This window comes from Echeneis naucrates, chromosome 18, assembly GCF_900963305.1.
Source record: "Echeneis naucrates chromosome 18, fEcheNa1.1, whole genome shotgun sequence".
NCBI lineage: Eukaryota > Metazoa > Chordata > Actinopteri > Carangiformes > Echeneidae > Echeneis > Echeneis naucrates.
Genome location: NC_042528.1, coordinates 4,881,229 through 4,908,435, shown reverse-complemented (window position 1 = coordinate 4,908,435; position 27,207 = coordinate 4,881,229). Strand labels below are relative to the sequence as shown.

At 40.4% G+C, this 27,207-nt stretch overlaps 1 protein-coding gene across 2 annotated transcripts in view; it reads left to right on the top strand.

Annotated features, from left to right (window-relative positions):
* arap2 (ArfGAP with RhoGAP domain, ankyrin repeat and PH domain 2) overlaps window positions 1-21,634 on the top strand; it is a 99,272-nt gene extending 77,638 nt beyond the window's left edge. For both annotated transcript variants that reach the window (XM_029526211.1, XM_029526212.1), the window contains exons 19-33: window positions 373-436; window positions 1,002-1,165; window positions 1,840-2,052; window positions 2,337-2,442; window positions 3,895-4,042; window positions 5,820-5,897; window positions 9,429-9,503; window positions 10,219-10,336; window positions 12,256-12,384; window positions 13,139-13,275; window positions 14,169-14,251; window positions 16,262-16,297; window positions 17,409-17,472; window positions 19,221-19,328; window positions 19,427-21,634. In XM_029526211.1, coding sequence (XP_029382071.1) covers window positions 373-436; window positions 1,002-1,165; window positions 1,840-2,052; window positions 2,337-2,442; window positions 3,895-4,042; window positions 5,820-5,897; window positions 9,429-9,503; window positions 10,219-10,336; window positions 12,256-12,384; window positions 13,139-13,275; window positions 14,169-14,251; window positions 16,262-16,297; window positions 17,409-17,472; window positions 19,221-19,328; window positions 19,427-19,807 — 1,904 coding nt within the window. In that variant the 3' untranslated portion in view covers window positions 19,808-21,634. The remainder of the gene's footprint in view (window positions 1-372; window positions 437-1,001; window positions 1,166-1,839; window positions 2,053-2,336; window positions 2,443-3,894; window positions 4,043-5,819; window positions 5,898-9,428; window positions 9,504-10,218; window positions 10,337-12,255; window positions 12,385-13,138; window positions 13,276-14,168; window positions 14,252-16,261; window positions 16,298-17,408; window positions 17,473-19,220; window positions 19,329-19,426) is intronic.
* The last annotated feature ends 5,573 nt before the right edge of the window (window positions 21,635-27,207 follow it).

Here is a 27,207-nt window from a genome sequence, read left to right as displayed (position 1 = left end):
TGGTGTTTTCTGTCCGTTGTTTCAGCACAACCAGTGCTGGAACATAAGTATGATGAAAGCACCAGATTGTTTCAAGGAGATTTGCCAGGGCCTCATATCTCTTTTTGTGTTCGTGCAGTGGTTGCCATGGTCCTTCACCCACCCAAAAAACAAAACAAAACAAAGACTATGGCAGAGTTCTTGAGTCCCAAAGCCCAGCTTTTCTGTATCCTTGCACTGTTATTGTGATTTAAAAAGACTGAATCGGCGCAGCCATATTTGGCAATATTCAAACCAACTTTGGATAAAGCATGACGACAAATGGCACAAATGTTGCTCTTTTTGAATGTACAACAATGTTAAAACAACCCTTTGCCTTTTTTCCCCCCTCAGCTGTCTCCTCCCATACCGAGGGCGAGGACAAGATCCAAGTCCTGCTTATGGTGGAGGGTGGAAGGTATGTCTTTCTTTGAACTATAAAATAAAATAAAAAGAGTCTGCTAATTGGCAACAAATTTTGTTATACTGCAAGTCTGTGCTTAATCCATGGCTGCTAGCTTTGATTGTGCCGTTGTCTTGTTAGTCCGAAATGCACTTTACCTACTGTAGTCATCCGTAGGTAATTAAGACCTCGCCAGACTGTCTCCTTCAGTTCGAGAGAAGAGGTGTGATGGCGTGTCGCACATCACAGCTCTCACACAAGCCGACAGTCTGAGGCTCCTTCTCTTTAGAGTAATGCAACAAGACTTTGTGCTAACTCTGTTAATTGCTGTTCGTTTGTGTGTTTTTGATCAAACCTCGGGGGGGTAAACCAGAGCTTGTTTATAGATGCGTGCTCTGTAGGACCGTTTTTGGATTCCTTTAATCTTGCCGGTCGTTTATGTAACGAGTTAGCAACTGCTTTTTCAAATATATGAACATCTTTAGCTCTTTAAATATAAGACGCTATCTTGTTATTGAAAATGGCACCGCAAGGTTTTCAGTTAATAAGGAATTTCTTTTTCTCTTCTCTTGCCCAACAGGACAGTTTACATCCATGGCTTCAGCAAGACAGACTTTGCACTGTGGCAGTCCGCTATCACAATGGCTGCTGGCACAGATGGCAAAGCTCTCAGTGACCAACAGCTGACTAAAAACGGAGTCCCAATTATAGTCGACAGTTGCATTGCCTTTGTCACCCAGTATGGTGAGATGCAGTAAATTTATGGGGAGAAATGTTTTGTTTTTTTTTCCTCCAAAAAAGAAGAAAAAAAAAAAACTTCTCCAGGACTATTATTATGACTATCCCCTTAAGGAGCTGATTCATCCAGTGTGCTGTGTCATGATGAGAATTTCATGCTTTCTAATGTTGTCAAGCAGAATACTGTGACATTATCCTACCGCACAGTTTTGCTTTTTTTTTGTGTGTTTTTTTTTTTTTTTTAAGGAATGTAGAAAATAGTCAAACTTTTCACTGTACTGCAACTGTGGTATCGCTCCAAAAATATGAACGGCAAGGAAAATCTATATTAAATAGAGCCTGTTGCTTTAGAAATGCTTTGTGAATGCGTAAGGGGATTATATCATAAGTAGTGCGCATTGTAATGAGGGATAGGTGTTAAAGTTAACTTTGAAGGAAACTATGGAGTGATACAGAAGGCTAATATACCTTGGTACTGACAAATTTGTTCTGCCCGCAGTTTAGATTCAAATGTGCTTATGTAATTATGCTGTTAAATCCGGCACGTCACTTTGTCTCTAAGGTCAGTTGTTACCCTGTAATTATATTCAGTCGTACAGCAAATCTGCACATTTAAGGGAGTTAATCACCAGACAGTATGGAAATGCATCTGAATCCATTCATTGTGTCTTTGCAACAAGGTTTATGTCAGGAGGGGGTGTACCAGAGGCCTGGGGATCCCGGGCGAGTCACCCAGCTCCTGGAGGATTTCGCCCGCAGTGCCCGTAATGTGAAGCTGAGGAAGAAGGAGCATCACGTGGAGGACGTGACAGACACCCTCAAGAGCTTCTTAACCCAAGCTGAGGATGCTCTCCTGACCAAAGAGCTCTACCCGTACTGGGTGTCAGCTTTAGGTATGTTAGTGCAGCGACACCATGAATAGGCATTATCGATTTTTTTTTTTTTTTTTTTTTTTGACCCCTCGCAGAAGTGAGGGGCGTTGGTCTGTTTTGTTGTTTTTCCGATCATCCAAGGTCCTTCGGGCAGCAGAGACGCAACATTATCAACAAAAATGATCAAATGTTCATATTTGCTTTGCAAAAACTGTAAAAAGTGCATCTCTTCGGCGTGATCATGGTCATGTCTCAGTTTATATTTGGCATTATTTGAAGCCCTTTTCATCTGTGTGGGTTTACAGATGAGAAGGACAAGAGACAGAGAGTGAATAAATACTCCGCTTTCATAGAGAGTTTGCCAAAGATAAACAGATCAACCCTCAATGCTCTGCTGCAACATCTGTACAGGTACACACACACACTCACTCTCACACAAATATGAGATGCATTGAGAGGGGTACCAGAGAGGGTATTTCAAGGTCATGGTCCCTGTCTGGGTAAACTTTAATATCCTGGTGAGGACATTCATGTTGTGAGGTATGTCCAAAGCATGAGAAACAGGAAATGAAGATGCCGTAACACCGTTCAACAATGTTGCTCACAAATTCATGAAAAAAGTTGGTGAGACAATACGACAGATCCCAGGGCGCTGCGATTCTTGCTTTATGATAAAACCTACTTTCCCATGAACGCACTTTAGCCTAATTCATTCTCTTTTGACCTGTTCAGTGTCGTTCTTGCGCTGCCATCATTAATAGTAAGCTCGGTTGTCCTTTTCCCACACTGCTTCAAGGTTAACGTGTTGATTTAATATACTAAAGTCTAAAGTCAGCCTAATCATTTCAGCTCCTGGATAGTTTTACAACAGCACATTTTGCTAAATTATACCTTGCAATGCAATTAAAACAACAACGATTAAAAAGTGTCAAATAGTCTTCTTTCATCATCGTGCTTTTGATGGAACAAGTCCGGAGGCACAAAGGTTCTGCTCCCTGAGTGGCCTCTGACCTGCTGTGTCACCTGTTGATTACACCGATGCCCTCTTTGTTTTCCTGTGACCTGCTCGGCCCTTTTTCCGTGTTTGTGATCTCCAGATGAGTCAAATTAAATTCAGTCATGAATATCGCAGTAGCATTTGGATCTGGTTTCTGGGTCCTTCGAGCTGAAAAGGTTTTTGCCGCCGACGTAGCAGCACCTTTGAATACGACGAATCGATTCCATATTTGTACATTTTGCTGAAAGTTAGACAAATCCAATGGCTCATAGTTAAAAAGTCACACATACTTGAAGTCCTTAATGGAGGAAGTGCTTATGGTGCGCTCAAGAGCGTTTTTGGCCTTTTGCCTTTTTATTCTTTCTCTGAAAATCATATTTCAAATGCATTCTAAAGCAGCTATTTACTCGCAGGAATGAAAGCAGTCAGCTTTTAACGCAATGCAGGACGCCAGTTTCATCCTTTTAAGACTCAAATGATAATAGTTAATAGATTTTACATGGATTGGAAATCAACACATCTGCAAATGCAAAGAATCCACAGTGTCAGCATGATACATAAAAAGCCTACCTGTAGTTGCATTCAGATCCAAGCACTGCTGTCCTAATGTCTCTGTCACTGATTCACATTAGAGCTCGTTTCCTCAGAAACCTGCTGTGGAAAGTTGTGGTTTAGTTGCATTATGTTAAGAATGGAAATTGCTGGGAGTGGACTTTATTGGCCCTGTGCTGAATTTGTAGCAAGGTATTGCATTTCATTAAATTTTTTGTGTGTGTGTGTGTGTGTGTGTGTGAGCGCGTGTGTGCGAGGAGGAGATTGAAAGAGTATTTTTCCTTCTCTAAACATGTCTCGTCCCTGTGATTCAGGATCCAGCAGTGTTCCCACATTAACCACATGCCGAGCGAAAAACTGGCCTCCGTCTTCTCCTCCTGCTTGTTCCAGACTCAGGGACAAACCCCGCAGGAAATTAGTGTGGTTCATGACCTCATCAACAACTACATTACACTCTTCAGTGTAAGTCACAAGTGCTGTTTTCTTTTTCTTTTCTGCCATTTGGCAGCACTGAAATGGGGCAAAGAGCTGATTAGGAGACAGTGAGGTTAACAAAAGCCTATGCTGAGCATAGTTACACGATATCTTCCACCTCTAAGTTAGATAACATCCAATTTCGATTGCATAAACACACATTATATAATTTCATGTATAAAAAAAGGAAAGAACAGTTGGTTTTCTTGGTACTATTCCACTCAGGTTATTTGCTGGCAGAATTAACAGCCAAATATGGAAACAGGTGTCTTTGCTGAGTGCTCTGCACACGGCACACACAGAGATCGTATTAAAAAAACAGGACACCTCGAACAAAAAATAACAGCGGAAGTCTTGTTCAGATCATCTTTCGCTCGAGGCGAAAGGAGGCCAAGCTCATGACTCTGTTCCATATGTTAGGAGCCATTTAGACAAAAGAAAAATATAATGATGGAAAAATCCGATTCTCTTCCTCCCTCTAAGATGTGAACTTTTTTTTTTTTTGGTTTGTATACATATATATATATTTATTTGCGGTTCTGTCTCTCTGCCCTTACCATTCATGTTTAATATACTGACTGGCTTTATTCACCATCCTTCATGATCAGGAATACATTTTTGGCTTTGCATCACCGATTCACTCACAGATATAACTAGTATGTAACAGGCAGTGTTTTGTAAAGGCCAATGTGTCAACGACTTATTTCTAACTTTATTGAACTGCGGGAACAGGGCGCTGTCTTCGATTTCATGTGCTTGCTCCACTGGATTTGAATGGCTATCCAATCGAAGATCAATGATGGAGAAAAACACCCAAAGCATACAGATATTACCATATTGCATATCTAAAGGGGGCTGCAGGCATGACTTTATTTACACTCCCTTACTTCAGCCATCTGGGGAGCAGAACTGTTGTTGCCAAATCTCCACAATAGGCTTGACTTTGCTGATGTCTGGACGGGCGGGGTCTGGGATCAATGTTACCCTTGGAGAGCTGCCTGGCTTATGGGATATGCAGCACAGAGCAACTGCTAATTCCCAGTGGAACGCCTGGATCCCGTTTGTTCTGACGTTAAAGGAGGGAGTATTCACTCCAAATCGGTTTGAGACGCCATCATTCGCATGACAAATAGCCATTAAGCTCAACCAATCATGAGGCCAATAGCAGTGAATACACACGCTATGACACAAAACGAGTGAGACGTCTCGCTAATTGAAGCACCAGTTCTGTGCTGGATGTCGACGACCGGGCCCATTATCAGTCCTAAACACACACACGATGAGTTTGTGAGTTCTTTTTTTCTTCCTCCCAATCTTCTCTGCCATTCGTATAAGTCTAACAAAGCAAATTGTTCTCTGAAAATGATAATTATGTTACCAAAAAAAAAAAGAAAAAAAAAGAAGAAGTTAGAATTAAAAATGTCATTTCCCACACAGAGTTTTCTGAAAGAAAAGAATATTCACTTGGTGCTGAGCTGTGTCAGACACTCACAGCCAACTTCTCCTTTGAAATTAGTTTTACGAGTGTCAGCTGAACGACCCAATTCTACCGCCTGCATGATGATACCTTTTTCCCGGTGCAGTCGGGTCTTCCATGTATTGTGTTTAAGTGCTGAAAGTAATATTAGCATTGAAAATGCCTTTATACGTCCATGAAGCAATTTAATACTTCTCAAGTGCAGTTAAGTTGATCTGAAAGTTTCTCTTTGGCTGAGTCTGAATTGAAGTGTGTCTGTGTGGGGTTTTTTTGTGACGCTTCCAACAGGTCAATGACGACCAGGTGCAACAGATGGAGAGAGAGAATAGTTTCATCACACGCTGGAACGACAAGAAGGACACCTCGGTAAGTCGACCTGCAGAACCGGAATGGAAATCACCATTGGGCGTTGTGTGTGTGTGAGTGTGTGCGCGCGTGTATCGATTTGGCAGCATGTGTCAAGGTGTCTCAAATCAGCGATTCATTTAAACTGGTTTCTTGTTTTTCTGGCAAAAATGAAGGGGGTTGGAGGCAGAGCAAGCGGGTGAGGAGAAAGGGCTTTGTTCCTGTTGACCTTTACGACAGGCACTATATGCCTGGGTGCCTAAGCCGAGAAAAACATTTGGTTCAGATAACTGAAAGGAAAAAAAAAAATAAATAAATAAATCACATGCCGACGCAGTTGTTGAAATCTGGAGTAAGTTGTTTATATCTGCTCCTTTCTGCGCCCCCTGATCCGCCTTGTGCGTAAACTTTCAGATCATTTATGCTGCTGTGGGGCAGAAGGGTTATGCATCGGAAAGCCAGTGCTATTATAAACCTGTCAGACGTGAAAATTGGGAGAGCGTTTTGGACTATGGACACAGGTTTGGAGGTTTTTAATGCTTTGAACCTCAGCATTCTGCCGTCAGTAAGTTTTCTTTTTTTTTTTTTTTTCTTTCATTTAAAATAATCAGTCAGTGCAATTACAAGTCAGCATGGGGAACATTTATCTCTTGATGTAATGGGTGAGCTTATTTTTGGGATGATTAAACAACAGAACACAATCCAGTCACAGTAACTACTGCAAAATGGTTTCATACATTTATATAAAGCAGTTAATAGCACTGGTTTGTATATGGTATTATGTTAAAAAAAAAAAAAAAAAAATCTTAGTGTTTAATTCTACTGTGCTACCATGCTAATTGGTATTGGACACAAAGTGTGAAATAAAATAAGCATCTACCACTCTTTAATGATTTAAACACATAGAAGGTATTTTAAAGATGGAGTTTTTTTTTGGTTTTTTTTGGTTTTTTTTTTTTTTGGTTTTCAGCTAGCTAAATAATTACTTTGAACATTTTTTGGGGGGCAATTTCAAAGTATTTGTTGGGGAGGCAGCTATTTCAAATACAGGAAAAAAAAAAAACAAAAAACTCGAGAGTAAATGTATTTTGGACTTCTTTGCCAACAACACTGACCCTACTGTGTCTGGAGCCACGACTCTAGCGTGGTCGAAAAGCACACACATTTCCTGGTGCATTTGACATGAGGAGATTTCCAATTGAACTGCTGAACTATTCAGGCTGAAGTGTGGCCATTACCAAACAGAGGAAATGGTTAAGTTAAGGCACAGGATGGAGGCTTCGCTCACCAAATGGCTCTTGCGTTTGCACTCGAATGCCAAGACAATATGTGCTTTTGACATTTGCAGGAAGCTTGTCTCAGGGGTTTCAGTGCTCTGCAGGTGGAGGGTCTGATCTTTTCTTTTAAACTTCAAAGACGGACCAGGAAGACCATACTCTACAAGTGCACAGAGTGGCTTGACTTAGGGAGTAAGTAAATCAGTGATATGATGCTAAGGATGTCACGCTTTCCAACTTAGAAGTGGCACTTCAAAATTAATATTACATTTACAGCCAAGGTGAGTGGAGAGATTGTAGTGTGACTTTGGCTGCTGTAAAGCGATGTAACACTTGTGACATTTTTATTAGGATAGCAATATGCACTGCCAATAGACACTTCACCAGTGGCAATATGAAGATTTTTCTTTATTGAAAATCCGATAGTTTCCCCTCACTGGCTCATAAAGGGCCAATCACGTCCCTTGATAATAGGGTGACAAACAGCCACTGTCATGTAACAGGTGGGCTGAGTTGCATCAACAGCAAAAGGAGCACCAAGCGAGAGTATTAGTCCAGCCGACGTGTTTCTTGAAGTCTGACCCACAATGTTTTGTTGTCTGGAATTCAGCAAATTCCGTTTATGACCTGATTATCTTGCTCTTGAGATTACGCACTTTCCACATGTCAGCAGCAGCAATTCATGACAAAATATTCACGCAGTTAAATGATTTCTAAAAAGGTTTTCGAAATGATCAATGCTTTGGATGTGGGTATCATTTTTCTAGCCATATCACATGGCCCTGATTTACTTGTGTCTCCAGAGTTTATTTCCTTTTTACTTCTTTCGACTACAAATGCTTTGTTTGAAGAGTGTGACTGGACTTTCTTCCATCACGGGAAGGAGAGCGTACAGAGAGAGCTAGGCTCGCACCATATCTCTGTCCGACGTTTTCCCAATTACAGCTTTCCCTCCATTTTCTTGAATGGCTGTAATGTGCGTGTCATTTTTAGACCATGGGAGTCAGAAGTGGCTTCTTCTCGCTTGTCATCCAATAGTTCTCCCAGCTCAAGCCAACAATGGCGCTCAGTTCACCTGCATATTAAAATGACAAAGGAAAAGTAACTGCAATTTCCAGATAGCCGAAGGAGAAGAAACCATTGGTACGCATTTAGTTCTTCATTTTCTAGAGATGGATTACCATTGCTCTGCCGGTGCCTAGAAATTTGCACAGAAAAAGCAACATTTTCACCCTTTTGCCTCACATCAGAGAGTTTTTAATTGGATGCAGATATAATTGCTGCTCCAGCACATTGAGAAAGGTGCCTTGATTTGTACTGATAAGAGCAATATTGCAGGGGAAAGGACCTCCTGAATGCCAGGTACAAAGGCCATTTAGAAGTCTTTGTTTTAATTTCACAGAGGTAAGGTTCAGTTTAAGAATTGGATTTATTCTGTCATCTTTGATATGTTGATCGGCAGGTGAAAACTCAGAAGCGCGGCACACGTAATCAAAATAGCAAATCTTTTTTCTTTTGTTTTCTACACATCCAAGAAGAAACTCAAACACAAGCCAAGTTTGTAGTTGCAGAGCGTTAAAAGTACTGCCAACCACAAATTGTCTTCTTTACATTCCTGCTTGTGTACAGATTATGGCACAAGCCTGTTTTTTTTTTTTTTTTTGGTGTGTGTTTATTGTTGTGTGGACGGAGTAAAGCTCACAGTTTCCCTTTATTTGCAGTGCTTTATGCTCGGCTTAGCTAACCGCCTTTTGGCTCTTCCTTCATACTTAATTGACAGAATCATATCAAGCCTGCTGTAATTCTCAGGAAAACAATATATTGTAGTAACCAGGGCTTTCTGCGACTCATGTTTTGAAAGAGGAAATCGGGATGTGTTGAACTTGTAACATGCAACTTCTAAATGCACATTTAAACTAACAACACTTCAATTTTGCACTTTTTAAAATCCGTGCAGTTTTAGTCGAGGTGAAACATGCACCTGACGCTTCCACCTTTACGAGTGTCTCTGTCTCACACTTGTTCTCTTTATTTAGCCTTCTTTGGCATTCTCTTATTGCTACAGGGTTTACTTTGCCTCCAGCTCCAAAACGACCTTTGGTATCCACAAATCGTGCAACCATTTCTCTCACTTCTCTCCATTTAGATTCATTCCACACCGGAGCAAGGAATTTAGGAGAAAAGCCAATCAATCCAGCTGCATTGCTTTCGTAATTCAGCTGATCTCTCTGTCTCACACAATTTTTTTTTATTCCTTTTTTCTCTCCCTCCTCAGTTCTCTCCAGCCGGGGACTTGATCTTCGAGGTGTACCTGGAAAAGAGAGAGTCAGAGAACTGCTGTTTAATCAAGGTGTGCGTGAGTTAATGTGTGCATTTCTACTTTAAACAGCCATGTTATCTGTGCATGGTCCTGCTCTCCTGACAGGCTTTCATTTGGTAGGATGCAGAGAGAGAATGAGGCGGAGGCAAAGGAAGGCAGGTGAAGCAGTAGAAAGGATGAAGGATGAGGGTGGGCAGAATGAGAGGCGGAGAGGTTGATAGAACAGGGCCAAGACATTCGTGGTTTAACCTGATGGGATTACCACCACTGAAATAAATCAAAAGCGAACTAATCAAAGAAATGTCTGATTTAATTGTGGGAGTAATTGCATTTTACAAGACACGGAGGCCACCGTAGGTTACAGATTCCCCTCAGGTCGGCAGCGGCAGCAGAGTAGGGGATGGGGTTAAAGAGGAACACTCAGCAGCACAGTTGGACTTTAATACTCCACTTTCTCCCTGTGGAGTGAGGTAGCACATTTTCTCTTCTGCTACACCCAATAACTTGACAAAGAATCAAGTGTTTAATCATTGCAGCGTGCACATGGCTGCGGGTCAAATATCTGCGCAATAAATGTGACACATTAAATATTGAGTGGTTCTTCAAAGGAAGAGGAGTTTGAAGGCTTTGTGGGCATGTGATCTGAGCATTCATAATGTTTTATTGTTCCTTTTTTTTTTTTTTTTTTGCTCATTGTGCTGTTGCTGCAGTGTTTGTGTTAATCGGTTTATTGTCCTTGTGGTAGGTCTCGCCCAGCATGCGGCCCACAGGGCTGGCAGAAACGGTGTTGAGCATGAAGAATATCGCCTTTGATGCTGATGACTTCTGGACCACATTTGAAGTCATCGAGAATGGAGAGCTGGGTATGCAGCGGGGGTTCTCCAGTTTAGGAGCCCCCCCGCCCCCCCATTCCCTCCAGTTGCGCACTCAAATTGATTTTAATCCTCATAAAACACAGCTTTTCCTAATGGCCATGATTCCGAATCTCAAATTGTAGGAAACTTCACTTTTTAATTGGACTGCTTGCTTCACTTTCAAACATATGAACCTTTCCAAATAACTTACTTTACTTCAGCCGTTTGCAAGCAAATAAGGTTTTGAAGCATGGCCGAGTTTTCTTCTCGCTACTCCTTTTCTTACTCATGATCATTAACACTTCTTTGAATCCACATGAAGACGTTAAACAAACATATTTTAATCAATAATTGTAATCATGGTTCGAGTAGTGAAGTTGTTAATCTTTAGTTGAAGTGTTATAGTGTTTGTGTTTCTGTACACTAAATGATTTCAGTCACTACTTTAGCTTGTTGTTTACAAGTTTGCTTTTGACAAAGCAATTACTTCATATTTTCCAACATATATTTTTATTGCGATCATGTAATGTACTTCTTCTTTTCTCACTTAAACTGAGTTTTTGCTTAATCTTCAGCTTTAAGCGACTAATATCTCTGAGACCCTGACCCCAGCTTTTTATGCTGCTCAATGGAAAAACTTTCAAAACCATACTAAATGATTATCTTTCTTGTCATTCATCATCACCACCTGTTGCATGATTTGAGCTGAATGTCTCCTGAACTTTCCGCTGACATCAAAAGTTTATCCAATTTGTGATTGATGTGTCACATCAGCATTTAAAAGGCTATTCTCGTGCGGGGTGAACACAAAGCTCTCACACTCACAGCTCTCATCGAAGGGCCATGTGATTGGAAGGTTATGCTATCTCTCTAATGAACCAGTCTCTCTGAACATGGAAGCATACAGGGAAATTAGCCAAGCATCGTCAGTTTGATGATATGCACATTAATTAATCATCTTTACCATCATATGTCATAAATTACCTTAATCTCCCTGCATGATCAACCGAGGGAGCTGACCTGACTCATCTTGCATTAATATGCGCTGATGGCACCTCACACGCTCGCTCGCCCGCATTTGATCATACCACAGGAAGTGTCGAGTGAGGGGGAAGTCAAAGTTGAGCTTTGTCGTGAAGTTGCTTAGCTGGCGGTCCCCGCGCACTTTTCATCAGTTCACTTAGAGTTTACAACACGCTCTTATGTTTGTTTTTCTCCTTGCAAAGTTACAGAGGGCACACTGTCCTCTTCCAAAAACCAAGGTGTGTTGAATACTGAATATATTTGCTTTCGGTTCAGCATATTTTCCATGCCAAGACAATATGTCTGTGGAAGAGTAAACAGTCAAGCTATTTTGAAGGCAGCAGCGTGACAGGTTTTGCTCATAAAACCATAAAGAAGGGAGGGGAAGTGCATTAATTAGCCATTTTGGGGGATTGCTACAGATAAACACTGTTATCGAGGACAATAGGCAGAAAAGGGGAGCTAATATTTGTTGGGAAATGAGGAATTAATTCCATGGCTGGGGTCTGCAGAGATTCCACTGAGAAGATAAACTCACTGTTATGAATAAGTTATACCATTGTGGCTCTTTTTAACTGCTTTTGGTTATGAAAAACAAGGGAGTGTAGAGTTGGAGGCATCAGCGCAGGTATGGTCTTTTTTTTTTTTTTTAAGACGTGTACATTGTTCAACAAGTACCCTGTTCACCATTTAGGAAGAGATAATAGGTCTATTTAGCACAAGTGTGTTTTTATAATCAGGTCCTGATATGCTGGAGGTAATTTAAGCTGCTCTCTGATGAGAACAACATAATTTTGTTATTTGGTTAGCTAGCATTAGTCGTGGATTTTATGATGTGTTTCTGTTTGGCCACACCCGCAATTTACATGATTTCCATTTGACCAGGCACCTTTTATTTTCAACAGAGAGACCGTTGCACCACCGTGAGAAGATTCTCGAGCAGGTCTTGGAATGGAGTACCTTGGACTACCCTAGCTCTGCTTGTCTTATTGTAAAGAAATTTGCCGGGGCCAAAAAAGTAGCCAAATTGAAAGGTTAAGTATGCTAGTGATGGTACTAGACTTTTATATTTAAAGCTATTTTTTTTTTTTAAAGCATTTTTTCCTGTTTGTATTTATATGAATTAGCATTTTTTTTCCATTGTATAATAATCTATTGATGACCTTTTCTTCCCAATTAGTTCCTCATTACATCCCAACCCAATTATTCCCATCCAGCTTTTACTCCAAGGGTTAGGGTGCAGCCAAGTAGCGTACGAATAGCTTTGGAGTGAAAAAATTTGATCATTAGTTATTATTAAAAATGTGTATTACCACAGTTAATGATCTGTAACACATAAATACCATGAATTTTGAGTCAAACAAGTTAAACAAATGGTTAAAATTAATTGCTAAATGGATGTGGACGTTGAGATAGTTTTTTGGTTTTTTTTTTAATTTTGAAAACATCAGCCAACAAATCTAGCAACTAGACAAAAATCTGAGCTTTCCCAAGCTGGCTGTGGGGCGGTGCTGTAAAAAAGCAATGTTGATATTTAAAATGATAAAATTGAAATAGCAAAACAAAAAAGATTATTTAGCTAGACCATGACAATATCTGAAAAAATAAACCCTTTTTTTCTTCATGGATGATTTGGATCTTACAATCTAACATACTGTTAATAAATTATCCTACTTTTTGTTGATCTTAACACTGATTAAACATGACTACTGATGGTAATAGTGTGGTGCTGCTGCTTTGAGCTGACACGAAATATTCCTTTCTAATTGATTTTATTGTGTGTTGCAGGAAACCAAAGGCAGTTTATTCAAGGCAACTATCTGAAGTTCAACGATGGCTCCACCAAACTGCTGTCGGGGCATAAATTCCAAGAGAAATATGTTGTGCTACGTCCAGAGGAGCTGCTGCTCTACAGAGATATGAAAGTGAGTCCACTTTTATTTCTGCCACATCTACTGTAAACACTCGCCACCACAGGGTTCTCACATCCACACAAAAAAATTGTCCGGTGAGCAGAGTGTGGCTCACACCACAAGGGAACATGAAATGTTATATACCTGCTTAAAAAAGCCACCCCGTTTTAAACCAGACTTGTCCACACACATCAAATTCCACCCAAACTCTTTCTGCTTTATGTCTTTGGCCAAATGTCCATCTCTTGATTCCAAAGCCTGCCATAAATGAGGGATAACAAACATAATCACGCCAATGGACTGCCCACTCCTTTTTGAAACGGAAGAAAACATATAATTTCCTGCCGGGATTTTCCTCTCAGCACATTCCTGTGGTTGAAATATGGGATTTGTGAAGGCGTGAGAAGTAGTGTAGGTAATTGATGGAGGTGCAGTAATTCTGTGAGGATGGAGAAGTGCCTTGGCGGGGCTTTCATTGAAGGCTTTTTTTAAATATCAGGTTGCACACGATTGTGGTTAATCACTGGTTGAATGTGAAGGAAAGTGTGTGTTAGTGAAATTTAATTGATATCTTTAGCTTCGACAATTATTGCCAAGTCGATACTTAACTCAAATTATGTTGTAGGAAACAGGGAATGGGTTTTGTATTGTGATGTGAAGGTGTCAGAGTGAAGCGATAACTTTGATTTTCTTTGCTTTGTTTCCTTCTGCTTTATTCTCTTTTGCTTGGAAGAAGTTGATTGACTGTCGTGTTCCAACGCTGCAAAGTGGCATAGATTATCCGCTGGAATTTACAGTCTTGGTTTATTTGGTTACGTTGAGTTTAGCATGATCCTCCAAGAGATTTTCTTCCAAAATATTTATTCATGTTGTTTTGTGATTTTTTTTTTTTTTTTTTTTTGCAGAGCACAAAAGCAGAGAAAGTGATTCAACTCAAGTCTGTGAAATGTTACCTTGGATTGAAGAAAAAGCTGAAACCACCAACCAGGTAGTATCTTCTACATGTATTTATTCTCCCCAGAACAAGAACGCATGTGTTTGAGAGTGGTTTTATTAATTTTTTTTTAATCTTTATTAATGCTGTTCACATAAACACACAACTGCATTTGACTTCACCCGAATGTTCTCTTTTCCACTGAGGATAGCTACTGAGCTATTAAATAATTGGAGGATGAAAGTCATAAATATAATGTATTTGGGAATTCACTTTTCTCTGCAAGCCAAAAATGCTATAGGCAAGAAAAAGGTGATAAAAATATGCTTTCAGCTCAACGTGAAGGTCAGTGATTGATTTTTTATTATTTAAGAAGGCCTTTTTACTTCAATCAGGGAAAGTTGAGCACATCAGGAGTAAAATATGTATGTGGACACAGGGAAAAAAGTTACAAATTAAAGTCCATTCATCAGCTTTTTTGTCACATTATCACCTTGACAACTAAGCAAACTGTGTCTGCTGTGGAAGATGGTGAGATAGTGAGTTTAATACCCTGGAAGAGGCTAGAAAGTTAGTCCTTGAGTTAAGGTGGGTTTTTTTTTTATGCAAAGCTGCTGTTCCAGGCCATTTGTTAAACAATTCCATTCCCTTCTTGAATATTTTGCAGTGTTATAAATATTGTATTGAGTCAAACAATTGTTTTTTTTCTTTCAAATTTTTTCATTACAAAATATGCATAGCAGCTGCTTTGGTGCTAATGTGTCACATTTCTAACAAATCAACCCCTGTTACCACCTTATGCCCCCTACCTGTTGTGTTTTTATTAATTTTCTGCACATGTGCAACAGTTTATGTCAACGGTAACCCCCGTGGTGGGGGGGGGTACCCATGTCGATGTCGATCCAGACCCCATCTTATTTTTCACTGTAATGAAACTGATTAAATGTAATCTCGTTTTAACAAATAGAAATGATCAAACTGTGCTGCTGTGAGTCGAAAACATTGATCTGCTCTTATTAGAATTTATGGCACATGCCAAAATTGCAGCCGTTCTTGTTCATCAAACAAAGGTAGGATTTTTTATTTTTTTTCCCCTTTCTTTCTTTCTCTTATGAAAAGCCGAACCCTATATTTCACATTAACCAATTACAATTTCTCATAATTTTCCCCACGTCGGAATTTTGAGTCTGGGGAGGCGTGAAAAATGAGTGCGGCGAGTGATTCTCAGTGTTACGCAGTCCTTCAGGGAAGAAAAAATGCATAAGCGTGAGGAAGTGGGAGATGAACCACGGAAGGGAAAGAGGGACAGACGGAAAGAATGATACAGCATGGCATTATGGATGTACTGCTGAGTGGGTTGTGCGAGAAGTGATACGGCGCATAAAGAAGTAAAGACAGTGCTGAGGAGAATGGAGAGAGTCATAGTGAGAGAGTTAGGAGAAGCAGCAGTGCTGCAGCACCTCATTAGGCAGAGGTCTACCTGTGAGCGGCCTACCGTGGGGTTGGATCGGCTGCCTTAACTCACAGGAGTGGTGATCCAGGCTGCGGGCTCTCTGTCTCTGCCCCCTCTTTTTCGCTTTGTTCTTTCCCCTGCTTCTCTGCTCCTGTTCAGCCACAGCTGTGAAAGGTTTCACGGAAGGGTATTCTCCAGGAAGGCAGTCTTTTCACCTTTTATTGCCTCGGTGCAGGATTTCTCACAACCTCGCGCGCATACCTACACATGTGTATGTACGCGTTTCAAAATCATTTATCTTTAGCTCAAGCCCTATAGGTGTGCAGCAAATGCTCACTGTGTTGTATACCTTGGCCCAGAGCATATGGAGATTTGCCCATGCATAAACATGTGGGCTGGAAGTGCACAATGGAATTGATTTAATTGCACAGTTTAATAAAAAGGATTTGACCTGGTCTTATCTGTAGCAATACTTTCTCACCAAGTTTTCTCTTCATTGTTGAAACAAAGAAAGATATTCTCCAAAAGAATTTGGCACGCAGGCCACTTGAAGCTTGACTTTGCAAAGAGAAAATCTCCAAATCTGATCCACATCTGTCTCATTTCAACAGCTGGGGATTCACAGTCTACACTGATAAACAACAATGGTAAGTGTCATGGAAAAGTTCTCCTGTTAAATTGTTGTTGAGTTTTAATTTTACTCTTCCCACTCAAATTATTTCTAAAATTTGAAGAATCAACAAAAGAGATGTTTAATGGACCTTGTTGTAAATAGAGCGATTAGTCAGTCACGTTAAATAACATCAGCTCGAGGGGTTACAGTTTGGACGAGTAGTAACACACAGCAAAGTTAATTTAAGACTTTAAAGGAGTTAATTGAAGAATCAAAGGTCTTTATGAACAGCGTGGGAACCTTTCTGCCAGATGAAAAACACAACTCACAAGAATGCTCGGAAAATGTTTTGCTTTCTTACTCAGACATGCTAAAAACAAGACAATCGCTTGCTCAGCTCATTTATTTCGTCCACACTTAACTATTCTATGTATAAATTAGAAATTGTGTTCGTATGCTAACATGCGAAGGAAAGAAAGTGAACAAGTTAAAGGAGACCTGTTTATATGCATGATAGCATTGCCATTGTGTGTGTTTGTGTGTGTTAGCATTTAGCTCAGAACAGTGGAGACAGGATTGAAGCCTTCATGATGCTCTGTGCATCAAAGGTGCTTCGGATAAAACCGCCAACCTTTCCATCTGAATGTAAAGAAGCATAGAATAGAAGCATGAAATAAAAACTTGAATATTGCTTGAGTACTTTAATTTGTGTGCTTAAAAAAAAAAAAGGACGGCCTGAGTCTTTTTTTATTTGGCCTTAAATTCACAAATCACAAATTAATGCCTCGGAGGGCTTTAATAATAGCTCACAAACTGTACAGTATAGTATATGACTGCCTTAGCAAACAGCTGAAAACCAAACAGACCAGCATATAAATCTCAGCAGGTGTTATTTAAACCCTCATCCTGCAGCACTTATCGCTGCTAAAAGGGGATACTTTACCAATACGGATTCATGTAATCATAGGTATTGGCAGCCAGCCCATCTATCGTCCAGTCTATTTATAGCGCTCAATGAAGTGCGCCCTCAGAAGGAACTGTGTCCGGTGCAGTGACTCACCGAGTCCAGTCACCTTTTTTAAAAATGCTGTGGAAATAACAAGGTGGAAATCGGTGACTGATGTGAGCGAACGCTCCTTCCTCAGGCATTTGTGCTGCGAGAAGGAGGAGGACCAGGTCAGCTGGGTGATGGACATAATCAGGATGAAGGTAAGATGATTGGCACCAGAGATGTTCCAGCAAGATGGAGAAATTCACGGTCCACACACAGCCGTTTAATGCGAGGCAACCACATTTATTTTGGTTGTGCAGGGCAAGTGCTCGAAGCAGCTTCTTTTTTTTTACTGTTCTGTTGCAAAAACCAAAAATAGGGAATATGTCAAGCGTATTGTGCACACATCCTCCCTTCTTATTTGGAAGAAAAATGCTCTCGATTACGGCCAGAATAAATCATCTTTTACAATCCATATCTCAGAAGGAGTAGATATGATAAATCATATATACCCCCCCCCCACAATCATCCACTTCCGTTGTGCTGTTAGGCAGATGAAATACATAAACAGGGAAACAACTGTAAAGTTTTCGAGGTCACTCAGCAATAACATAAATCATTTTATGTGGAAAAGCTGTGAGAATAAGGTCAAGGCGACTGTAACAATCGCATTGTGGTACTTAGCCCCCAGATACAGCTAAGTGTTGTCGCTGTCAGTCGCTGACACAGCACATATGACATAAATAATGCAAGACAAAGCCAACACAGGGGGAACAGCAACGGATGTGTCATATTTTTGCATGTCTTTTTAAGTGAACAGCATCTTCATTCTTCTTCATTAGACTCAATGTGCCTATTTTCTGCTCATTTCCAAGTAAATGACCACAGTCGGAACGTCACACTCATCCAAAATTGAAATATCAAACAAAGAACTCACAGCTCTGTATTGTATGCTTGGCACATTTCATTAGTATTAGCCTGCAGCTCTGCTTCCTTTATCGGAACTGCAGCACAGTGTTGTTTATCACAGGTGTTTACTATAAAAGCCTTTTAGTGCCTTAGTTTCGGTTAGCAAGTAAAAAGGGCAACATTGTCAAAGGGAGATTGATCTAAAGGGGAAGGCAATTTTTTCGCCTGTTGTTGTTAAGTGTTTCAAGGTGTTTATTTCAGCGGACTCAGTGACTTTTCTCTGCTCTTTGGAGAAGCCCTTAGCTCCGCAGAGGCTAAATCTATAGCAGTCAGGAGGCGGCTAAAAATATTAGGATTCTCCTCCCAAATCCGCTAAATATCAGGATTGTCAACTTCCAGTTCTGGGGCTCGTGGGAAGGACACAGGACTTGGTGGAAGGGCAGAGAGAAAGAATAGATGAGGAAAGTAGACAGAGAGCACTTTGGTGTTCTTGATTTCCTTTCTCTTACCTGTTATTGAACAATGTGCTCCAACAGTTTCCATAGCAACTGGCATTCATTTTGAAGCAGGGTGGAACCAGCGGCGGCGGCGGTGGTGGTGGTAGTGAGGACCAGAGGGTGGGTGGGGGAAGGTGTAAAGGTCCAAGGACAGGTTGTGGCGGTGAGGAAATAACAACTTGTTAAAAAGAGAGTTTTGTGGGGTTGGGGGTTGCCAGGATGTAAAAGATGATGTTGTTAGAGAAAAAGACAGCCAATGATTCTCCAACCTCTGACTTCCCCTTATTTTTAAAGATGCTTGTGTTTGCTTGTGTATCTGGCCAAAAACAACAACCTATACTCATACCCATCCTGTTTTTTTTTTCACCAATTGCGATCAAAGACGACGAATATTTCTTGTTCTGCTAATCTACTGTGCATGTGTGTGTCTGTACATAAGTGGAGAGTAATCATCAAAAGCACCTGCAACCTAAAGAGGCAATACATCAACATAAATGTATTTTTTCTTGTCCATATTCAACAATCGTCGCAAATTTCCACCATCGGCTGTGTGTCTTCAGTACGGTTCTGACCTCTGTTCAAAGAGCATTAACTCAAAAGAAGCTGCAGGTCACCGATCCTCCAGAGGGGCAGCTGCAACTGAAGATGCCATTAATTCAAGCAAGCAGGTGAGAAAAGCTCTGGCAGTTTTAGTTTCAGCTTCCGAATGTAATATTTATATGCTATGATTTGTTAAAAAGGCTGCTAATACAACTGTATCTGCCAGATTTTCCCACTGCTGACTAACAGGAGGATTTCTATTGTCGGTGGCAACCAGCAGACCACCAAGGATGCTGGTTTACATAAAACCAGCACCGGAGCTGACTACCCAAAACTCAACAACATCGTCAAGGGCCCAGAGGTCCCATACAGACGGACTTCTCTGGATATTGGCCAGTCTCCAAGGCTCCCCGTGCTGCCTTTGTCCAGACACTTGCAGCCCATGCCTTTGCCCCTTCCTCCGAAGAGCCTTTGTAAAGGTACTGGCAAGAGACCCACTCTGGGTAGGGAGGGCACGATGCCGTCTAGTCTGTTCAACGAACTGAACTCTGTGCTGAGCAAAACTGGCCGCATTGCCAAAGACAATGACTGGCAGGAAGAGAAGTAAGCAGGAGGGGGAGAAAGGTACAATGCAGAGCGAGAGAGGTGAGTTAGAAACGTAAGGAGAGGGAGAGAAAAGGGAGACTGACAAGAGCACGCAATCCACACGGAGACTAATAAAGTTGCTTTCATGAGGGGAGATCACTGCCTGAAGGCTGCTTTTGAACCCTGATATATAAAGTGATGCCGATGCACAAGAGGATGTGAAAAACAGGTGCAGGAGACATTGGAGGTCATGCAGACCTCAGCTGGACACGGCGCTGACACAAGCACTACAAAATGTGATTTATATACCAGCTCATCTGAAGTCTGAGGCTGCCCCAGAAATATGTTCGGCTGTCAAACCTCAGAAGTTTCCAGAATCCAAAGTGCTTGCTTCATGCTTTTAATATTTCCACCTGCTTTGAAAAGCCTGTTTCGTCTTCATGATTATTTTAATCTTCGCTGAAATATTTACCTTTCCGTAGTTCTATTTTTTGTGCTGCAAAAGCAGTTAAACATACTTGCACAGATTAGAAATTAAAATTTTGCATCGCAAATACAAAAAGAAGAAATTTTAAGCCTCCAGCCGTTAATCGTGATTAATAGATGCCCCCTTTTATACACATGAGATGATGGGTAGGCTTGTGTATTTATTTATTTGTTTTGTTTTTTTTTTTATTACAGTTACTTGAAGTGTTATATATTTTATATGATTCTGTGAAACAACGCGTCAGACGTTGCACCGGCTGCCACCAGATGTAATTTTAATATATAGCATAAATGTATTAATAAACATTGCAAAACTATATCTTATATGCTGCTTACTCAACAGTTTAATGCCTTTAACAGTCAATTCTTCTTGGCTAGTATTCCGCTGCTAGCCGTGGACACAATAACAAAACGTTCTATCCAAAGTATTAGCCAAATGAACTCGCTAGGCTATTTTTGTAGTTAGTTTTTTCATGATGGTTGTCAGAAGAATATGCTAATTTCTACTCTGTTTTCATAATACATGAAAGCTGCAGTTCAGCGTGACGGATCAAAAACACCGTTTGAGCTCGGTTGTTAACGCTCAGGTGATAATCACCTCTGATTCTTGTAAGGGGGGAAAAAAAAAAAAAAAAAGAAAGACAAGATTGCATGTTTGAGTTGAAGCTTGGTTCGGACCTTTCACTTTAAACTTGTTAAAGAATTGAGGAGGAACAGTGGCACATCTGGTGTGCCGTGCAAATTAAAAGTCACTGCACTCCGAAAACACGCCGAAAATGACCTTTCCTGCACTTTCACGCAAATGCAGATGGCTGGAACAGTAGAGATGGTGTAAGTATAGTCAGTGTAGGTGCAAGTTACAGAAAGTGGCACACACACAGTAAATGTATAAGAATTTGTATGTTTTATATATTTTTTATAGCATTGAAATCACAGTCACGCCAGTTTGGCAAAAAATTATGTATTCCATTATGCCAAACTTATCAAAAAGGCCAATGAGATCCTTTTTCGAATGATTGAAATGTAGTAAACAAAATAGTGATAAACATCGGTGGTGTTGTTTAATTCTAATTACAACCACTTCTTTCAGATTTATTATGCAAAATGTTTCTTTTTTTTCTTTTTGTAAATTGCTCAGAGCTATTTATATGTGTGTTATTTCTATTTTAATGTTGCATCTGTTCTGTTTAGCCTGTGTAATATAATTTCTCCAGCATGGGGAAGAATTTGATATTCAATTGGACAGAGAATCCATCTGTACACTATGTTGTGTTCTATGAACATTTCCACATGTTTTAAGAGATGAAGTTCTACACACTCGGAGCATCTTTAGCTCCGGTGAGGGTTTCGTCTTAAAAAAAAAGAAAAGGCGAAAGGCATCATCTTCCATCTTTGACTTATTCATACTTCATTATATCATTTTATTTGTAGGTTTCATCAAACTATCTCTCCTCAAGTGAAGTGGGAGAATAAAACTCCACATCTCAAGCCACATGTGCGTGTTGAATAATGTATAGCAGTTGGAAAATGCACACGTAGGCAGTTGCCACACAGGTTCCTCCATGAAAAATTCATATTAACATTTTATTTTCATTATGCCACATACGCCAGCTGCTTGTCCTTTGTTTCACGTCCTTATATTCTAATTGAGTTAGCATTTTTGTACATCGTGATCTGAAGTTTGCATTGTGCAAATATGTATTTTCTTCTTTTGCCTTTATTAATTATTTTAATATGTTCATTGCACTAGTATAAATGAATATTTTACCACTTAATTGGCCTATTGAGAGTCTTTTCCATTGCTTCTACTGGCACCAGACTTAAAGTATATCCTCTTGGTTTCCCTGTGTGATGATACAGTACATGTTTTTTTGCCTCGTGAATATTTGTTTTGCATTTAATGTCTCTTCGTAATAGTGAAGATAACAACCCTTTGAAATCCCTGGCCCAAATTAACAACTCATACGCCTGCCATCGTGACCCCGAACTCCCCAGACCATCTTTGCATCCTCCCTGTCTTTCCTCGAACTTGGGCTCATCTGTGTGTGTATTTACCTCTGTCTTTTTTTTTTTTTGGCTGTCCCTCTGAGGCAGGAAGCGCATAAAGGTCACCATATGGTGTAAAAGAGTTCAGTCAGAACTTCTGCAAAGTCATGAAGATTATTATAATGCACTGACATTGACCATATCACTTTACTGAGCATGAATGGCTTCTGCATTTGATACATTTCTTCTTCAAGTCCTTAATTGAAGTACAGCCTAGACATGACTATACTTTAGTCAAGGTTTGCCGATTAACTGTATTTAAATACTATTTTTAGGTACTTTCATCTTTCATCTTTATTTCACCCTTGAAGGAAATCTTGTACTTTTACTCGATTGCCTCAAACTGACAAATGTTACAAACCAGCTTAAATAATACAATAAATTGTTCAAGAATATGGCAGTGATTTCTAAATTTCCTTTTTTTTTTTGGGACCCCAAAATATCTGAATGTAGTCAAGGTTTCATTTCATTTCAGTACTTCAGTACTACACAAAGAGGCAAAAAAAAAAAAAAAAAAACATTCAGTGTTTCACAACAAAAGGAAAGATCAGATAGAAGCCTAAAATCTGAATACAAATTCATGTGGCTGAATTTTCTTTTTTCTTCTACCCCATTGATCACCTTCTATTTAAGCACCAGTATCTAATTTCCCTCTATTTAGACATTTGTTTGACTTTCATTCATTTCTGTATGGAAATAAATTGAAGTGCCAAACTCTTGAAAATGCTTGAGTTGTGAAATCAGTCACAGATTGAATTCACATTTGCTAGGTTAAATTATAACTATTATCACAAAGCAATTTTGTTCACTTTTTAGTCAATCATCACTTAAGATTTAACTTTTCAGTAAAAACTGGAGTGATGGAATAAAAAGCTTAAACAAGTTTATAGAGGCGGCTTGTTGATTTTGCGTACTATATGGAAGCAAGTACTGGCAAAAAAATGCCAATGAGCTGTTTAAAGTCTTTTGCATTTATTAAAAAATCATCAGCGATGCAAAAAGCTGACGACGTTTCATTTGTTAGTCAAACCTGGAGGACACGTGAAGTACTTTAAATGCATTTTTCTGATAATTGGCATTTACAGCACACTAGCTTAGCAATCTTTTGCATTGTGGCACATTGTGTTATTGCTGTGTTGCTATTTAAAGTGATTGAAAGAAAGGAGGAAAAAAAAAGGGGTATATTTTTTCCGGCATTGTCAAGCTGCTTTGACTCGTGCCATACATGTATGCAGAGGTTTGGAGCAGCAGAGTACCTGAGCTGTGTGCGGCGTCCACACAGACGCTGATGACAGCCAGAAAGAGAGAGCAAGCTGATGTGCTCGAGAAAGAGGGCAAAATGACATGTTATTTCAAAAGAACAGACATGAGCCCTCTGATAGGACGTGAGATGCTTCTCAATTAAGCCCGGAGCCTGTGCTTCTGAAAAACACGGCATGTTGGGCTTGAGCCGAAGTCGTTCGGGTTATTGATCAGCCCTCGGCCTTGTGGAAGTGTCCAATGAGGCAACGATCTCATCTCCTGCTGTCTCTCTCTCCAACCCCTGGTGCTCCCTCACTCTTTCTCATCCTGTGAATAATAGAAACATCATCAAAATGAGAGCAGTTGAGGGGCAGGTCTCAACATGCCTCCATTATCACCTTTAGACATGGATGTTGTTCTCTGCCGAGAAGTAACTCCTTGTGCTGAAATGGACATTGAACATAGAAGGTTGGCAAGATACCTTATTGACTAAAAAAAGACAGCGGATGTCCACGAGGACAGCACACAGAAATGAAGCAATCTTCTTTGCTTTATCACTGACCATTGTAAATCAGAGCGATGGTACTGTTAACTCTGACATACTGCAGCTGTATAACATGCACGTTGAGCCATGGCCCCAGTGATTTACATTTCCAGAAAGGGTAAGCCTTATATTAATGGAGCCGTCCATTTTAGGAGCTATAAATAGCTCAGTGCACGAACTCGTCCCACTGCTGGCTGCCTTTTTACGCTGATCCACACATTCTGCCCTCTAATCTCAATTCTATTAATGTCTCGGGTTATATTTACGACACATGGACCCTTTTAGCCTGACACGGCTGTAAAGTATATGTTCAAACCAGCCAAGCTTTATCTAATTAAAAGCCTCTGCAATTGCAATTCAACTGGGATTGAGTCTTTAAAACCTCAATCAGTCCCCCCCCCCCCGTGCTCCCTCCCTCCCCGGTTGAGGGGCGCGAGTCACTGCAGAGCTAATAAAGAAAGGGATGTTAAACAATCCAATTAAAAACTGCGGGAGAATAAGGCTGTGGATCATTTTCATATTTCTCCATCCCGTGTTGGAATTATAGGAATGTTGCAAGATGGAGGAGGTCAACTCAGCGATAGCACTGTGTTTGTTTAGGCGGTAATCTCACTGCCTGTAACTGGAGCCTGCTCCCAAATTGTTTTGCATATTTGCATATGTCTGTAGGCAGAGTGTCGAGCTATTAGTTACTCTAAGCCAACGCACACACACACACACACACATTTTCCATATGCTCATGGAATTAAACTGATAACTTGTGACTTCAGACAGCTGAGATGACAGAGCGGCAAGATTGACGACGTTCATGCTCACAGAAGTACAGTAGGTAGAGGTGGGAGCAGTTAGCATAATGTACTACACTGAGTTGGCACTGCGATTTTATAACATGTCAGACTCCATTTTTTTTTGTGAAGTGTCTCGTGCTCTCTTCTTATTGCTTGTTGAAATTAGCCTCCTAGATTGCCCGCAGTGAGACTTAACTTGTAACAGTAGTGAAACACAGACTTTCTGACTGAACTGGCAGCTTTTTACCGTTTTCGTTGTGATCTTCACCGGAAAGGGCCCGACCTTTCTTAATCCCATGAACGCCAATGTACTGCTGTGAATGAAGTTGCCTTTATGGAGGAGTCTGTGAAATAAGTCCTATCTCGGCTTTTGGTCTGGGGATGCTGGTTTTTTACTGGTTTTAAAAAAGTGACTTTGGTAAACATTTCAGTGAAGTACTCTGTGATAAAAAGTGCAGAAGGTTTCATCTTCGTATTTTTTAATGTCAAAATAAATTGTATATAATGTTTTTTTTCCTTATAAAAAAAACGAGTGGTATGAGCTAAATGAGGCCTGAAGGACATACACAACAAATACAAGTTGAAAACTTGTAATGCCTGCAAGAGCCAAAGTTGAGTTAAAAAAAAAAAAAAGAGAGATCTAATACAAGATTAGGTGATAACATATGTATTATTATGGATTTAAAATGGAATAAAATGATTTGATAAAATCAGTGTCACTTTGGACCGGGAACACTATGGGTGTTAGCCAAAACGAACACAGCAGCGGGGTTAAGTCAAATCCTGCTTTACAAACCTGTACTTTGTTTCAAAATGCATGCGTTTACCATGGAGGCACAGGGCCTGTGATATAATACACTGCCAAGTAGAATTATTGCAGTTGCAGGTGTTTTTGGAGCTTGACTCAGAATCCAGGTGCCAGAAGTCAAGGCAGCCTCTACTTGATGGCTTTCGACCATTTTATATTAAAAAAATCTGTCTCCTGAAAGTCCCTAGACTTTATATAAGTCCGAAACTAAATCTCTGGAGTACCCGTTTAAGATGAAAAATAAATCCTGAGGTTTAATCTCACACACAGAAATGTTGTCTCTCCGCTGTGAATATTGTGCACTGCAGTGGAGGAGAATGATTCTAATATTGATATAACTATAGTTGGCAGATAACCACAGGCTGGAAAGCTGTATACGAGGGTCTGTGGGATTTGGTGAAGGTTCAGCATTCTGAGAAAGAGAGAGTTTCAGACGGCCAAGAAACCGAGCGAGACGGAAGGAGCTGTGAGCTGATCAGGGTGGACCTGCGAACCCTGCGGTCATTTCCATTTAGTAATCCACTCCAGAGGTGGAATGAGAAGCGAGGCCGAGCCGACCCCTGTACACCGCCGTCCAATGGGCTGCCTTATTTCAGTCACGAGGGGGTGAGTGCAGGAGTGGGCAGGCGTAAGCAGGAGAAGAACAAGGTGGAAGGAAATGAGCGAGAAAAATGCACCTAATGGAAATGGCAAGATTGCATACCTGGGCGTATAACACAGCACGGAAGAAAGTGCATTAAGCAAGAGTGGGATAATGCGCGATGATCCCCTGACCCCTGAATCCAGAGTTCCTGTATTGGCTTTCTGTTCGTGTGTGGGACCTTGACCACCCTATTAAAGCGGGCAGCCGTCTCCCCGGAGTGACCAGCACCACACAACATAAGATAGTCAGCAATTTGTTGTGCACCATCATGCCCCTCGGCTCTCCAAACCACACCACCCCAAGGACGCGGATATAGATTGGACGCCATTGATTTGAATTGGGGGGACTAGCATAATTTGTTGCTTCATTCTGAGTCCATTATTTATTTATTCCTCTCTAATCTAGAATGCCAGTCCATCTGCAGTAACCTTCATCTCGAGATTGTTTGTTCTAAATTACGTTATCAACACAGGGGGTACAGAAGTGGCAAACTGAAAGGGATTTAAACATTCACTACTTAAAGATGCAGAAAGTTTCTATTGAGTTGCTGTGAAGTTGAGGTTGTCCTTGGTGTTGGCTGTGCTTAATATCTGACTTACTGTCTATGTACCCAATCCAAGCAACATCAAACGGGGTTTAGACATCTCATCATTATTGCATAGAAGTAATTGTGTGGTATTAGAGAGCCAATATGAACACCACGCTTTATTACTTGGCCTAAGTAGTTAGCTGTCAAAAAAAAATCTGTTTGCGGTTGCTTGTGAGCCCGCTCGCCTAGCTTTTTGTAACTTTTAAAAAATCTGTGGCCTGAATGATGTCATCTGATTATTTGTACGTGCTTTTTTTTTTTTTTTTATCATTTGTT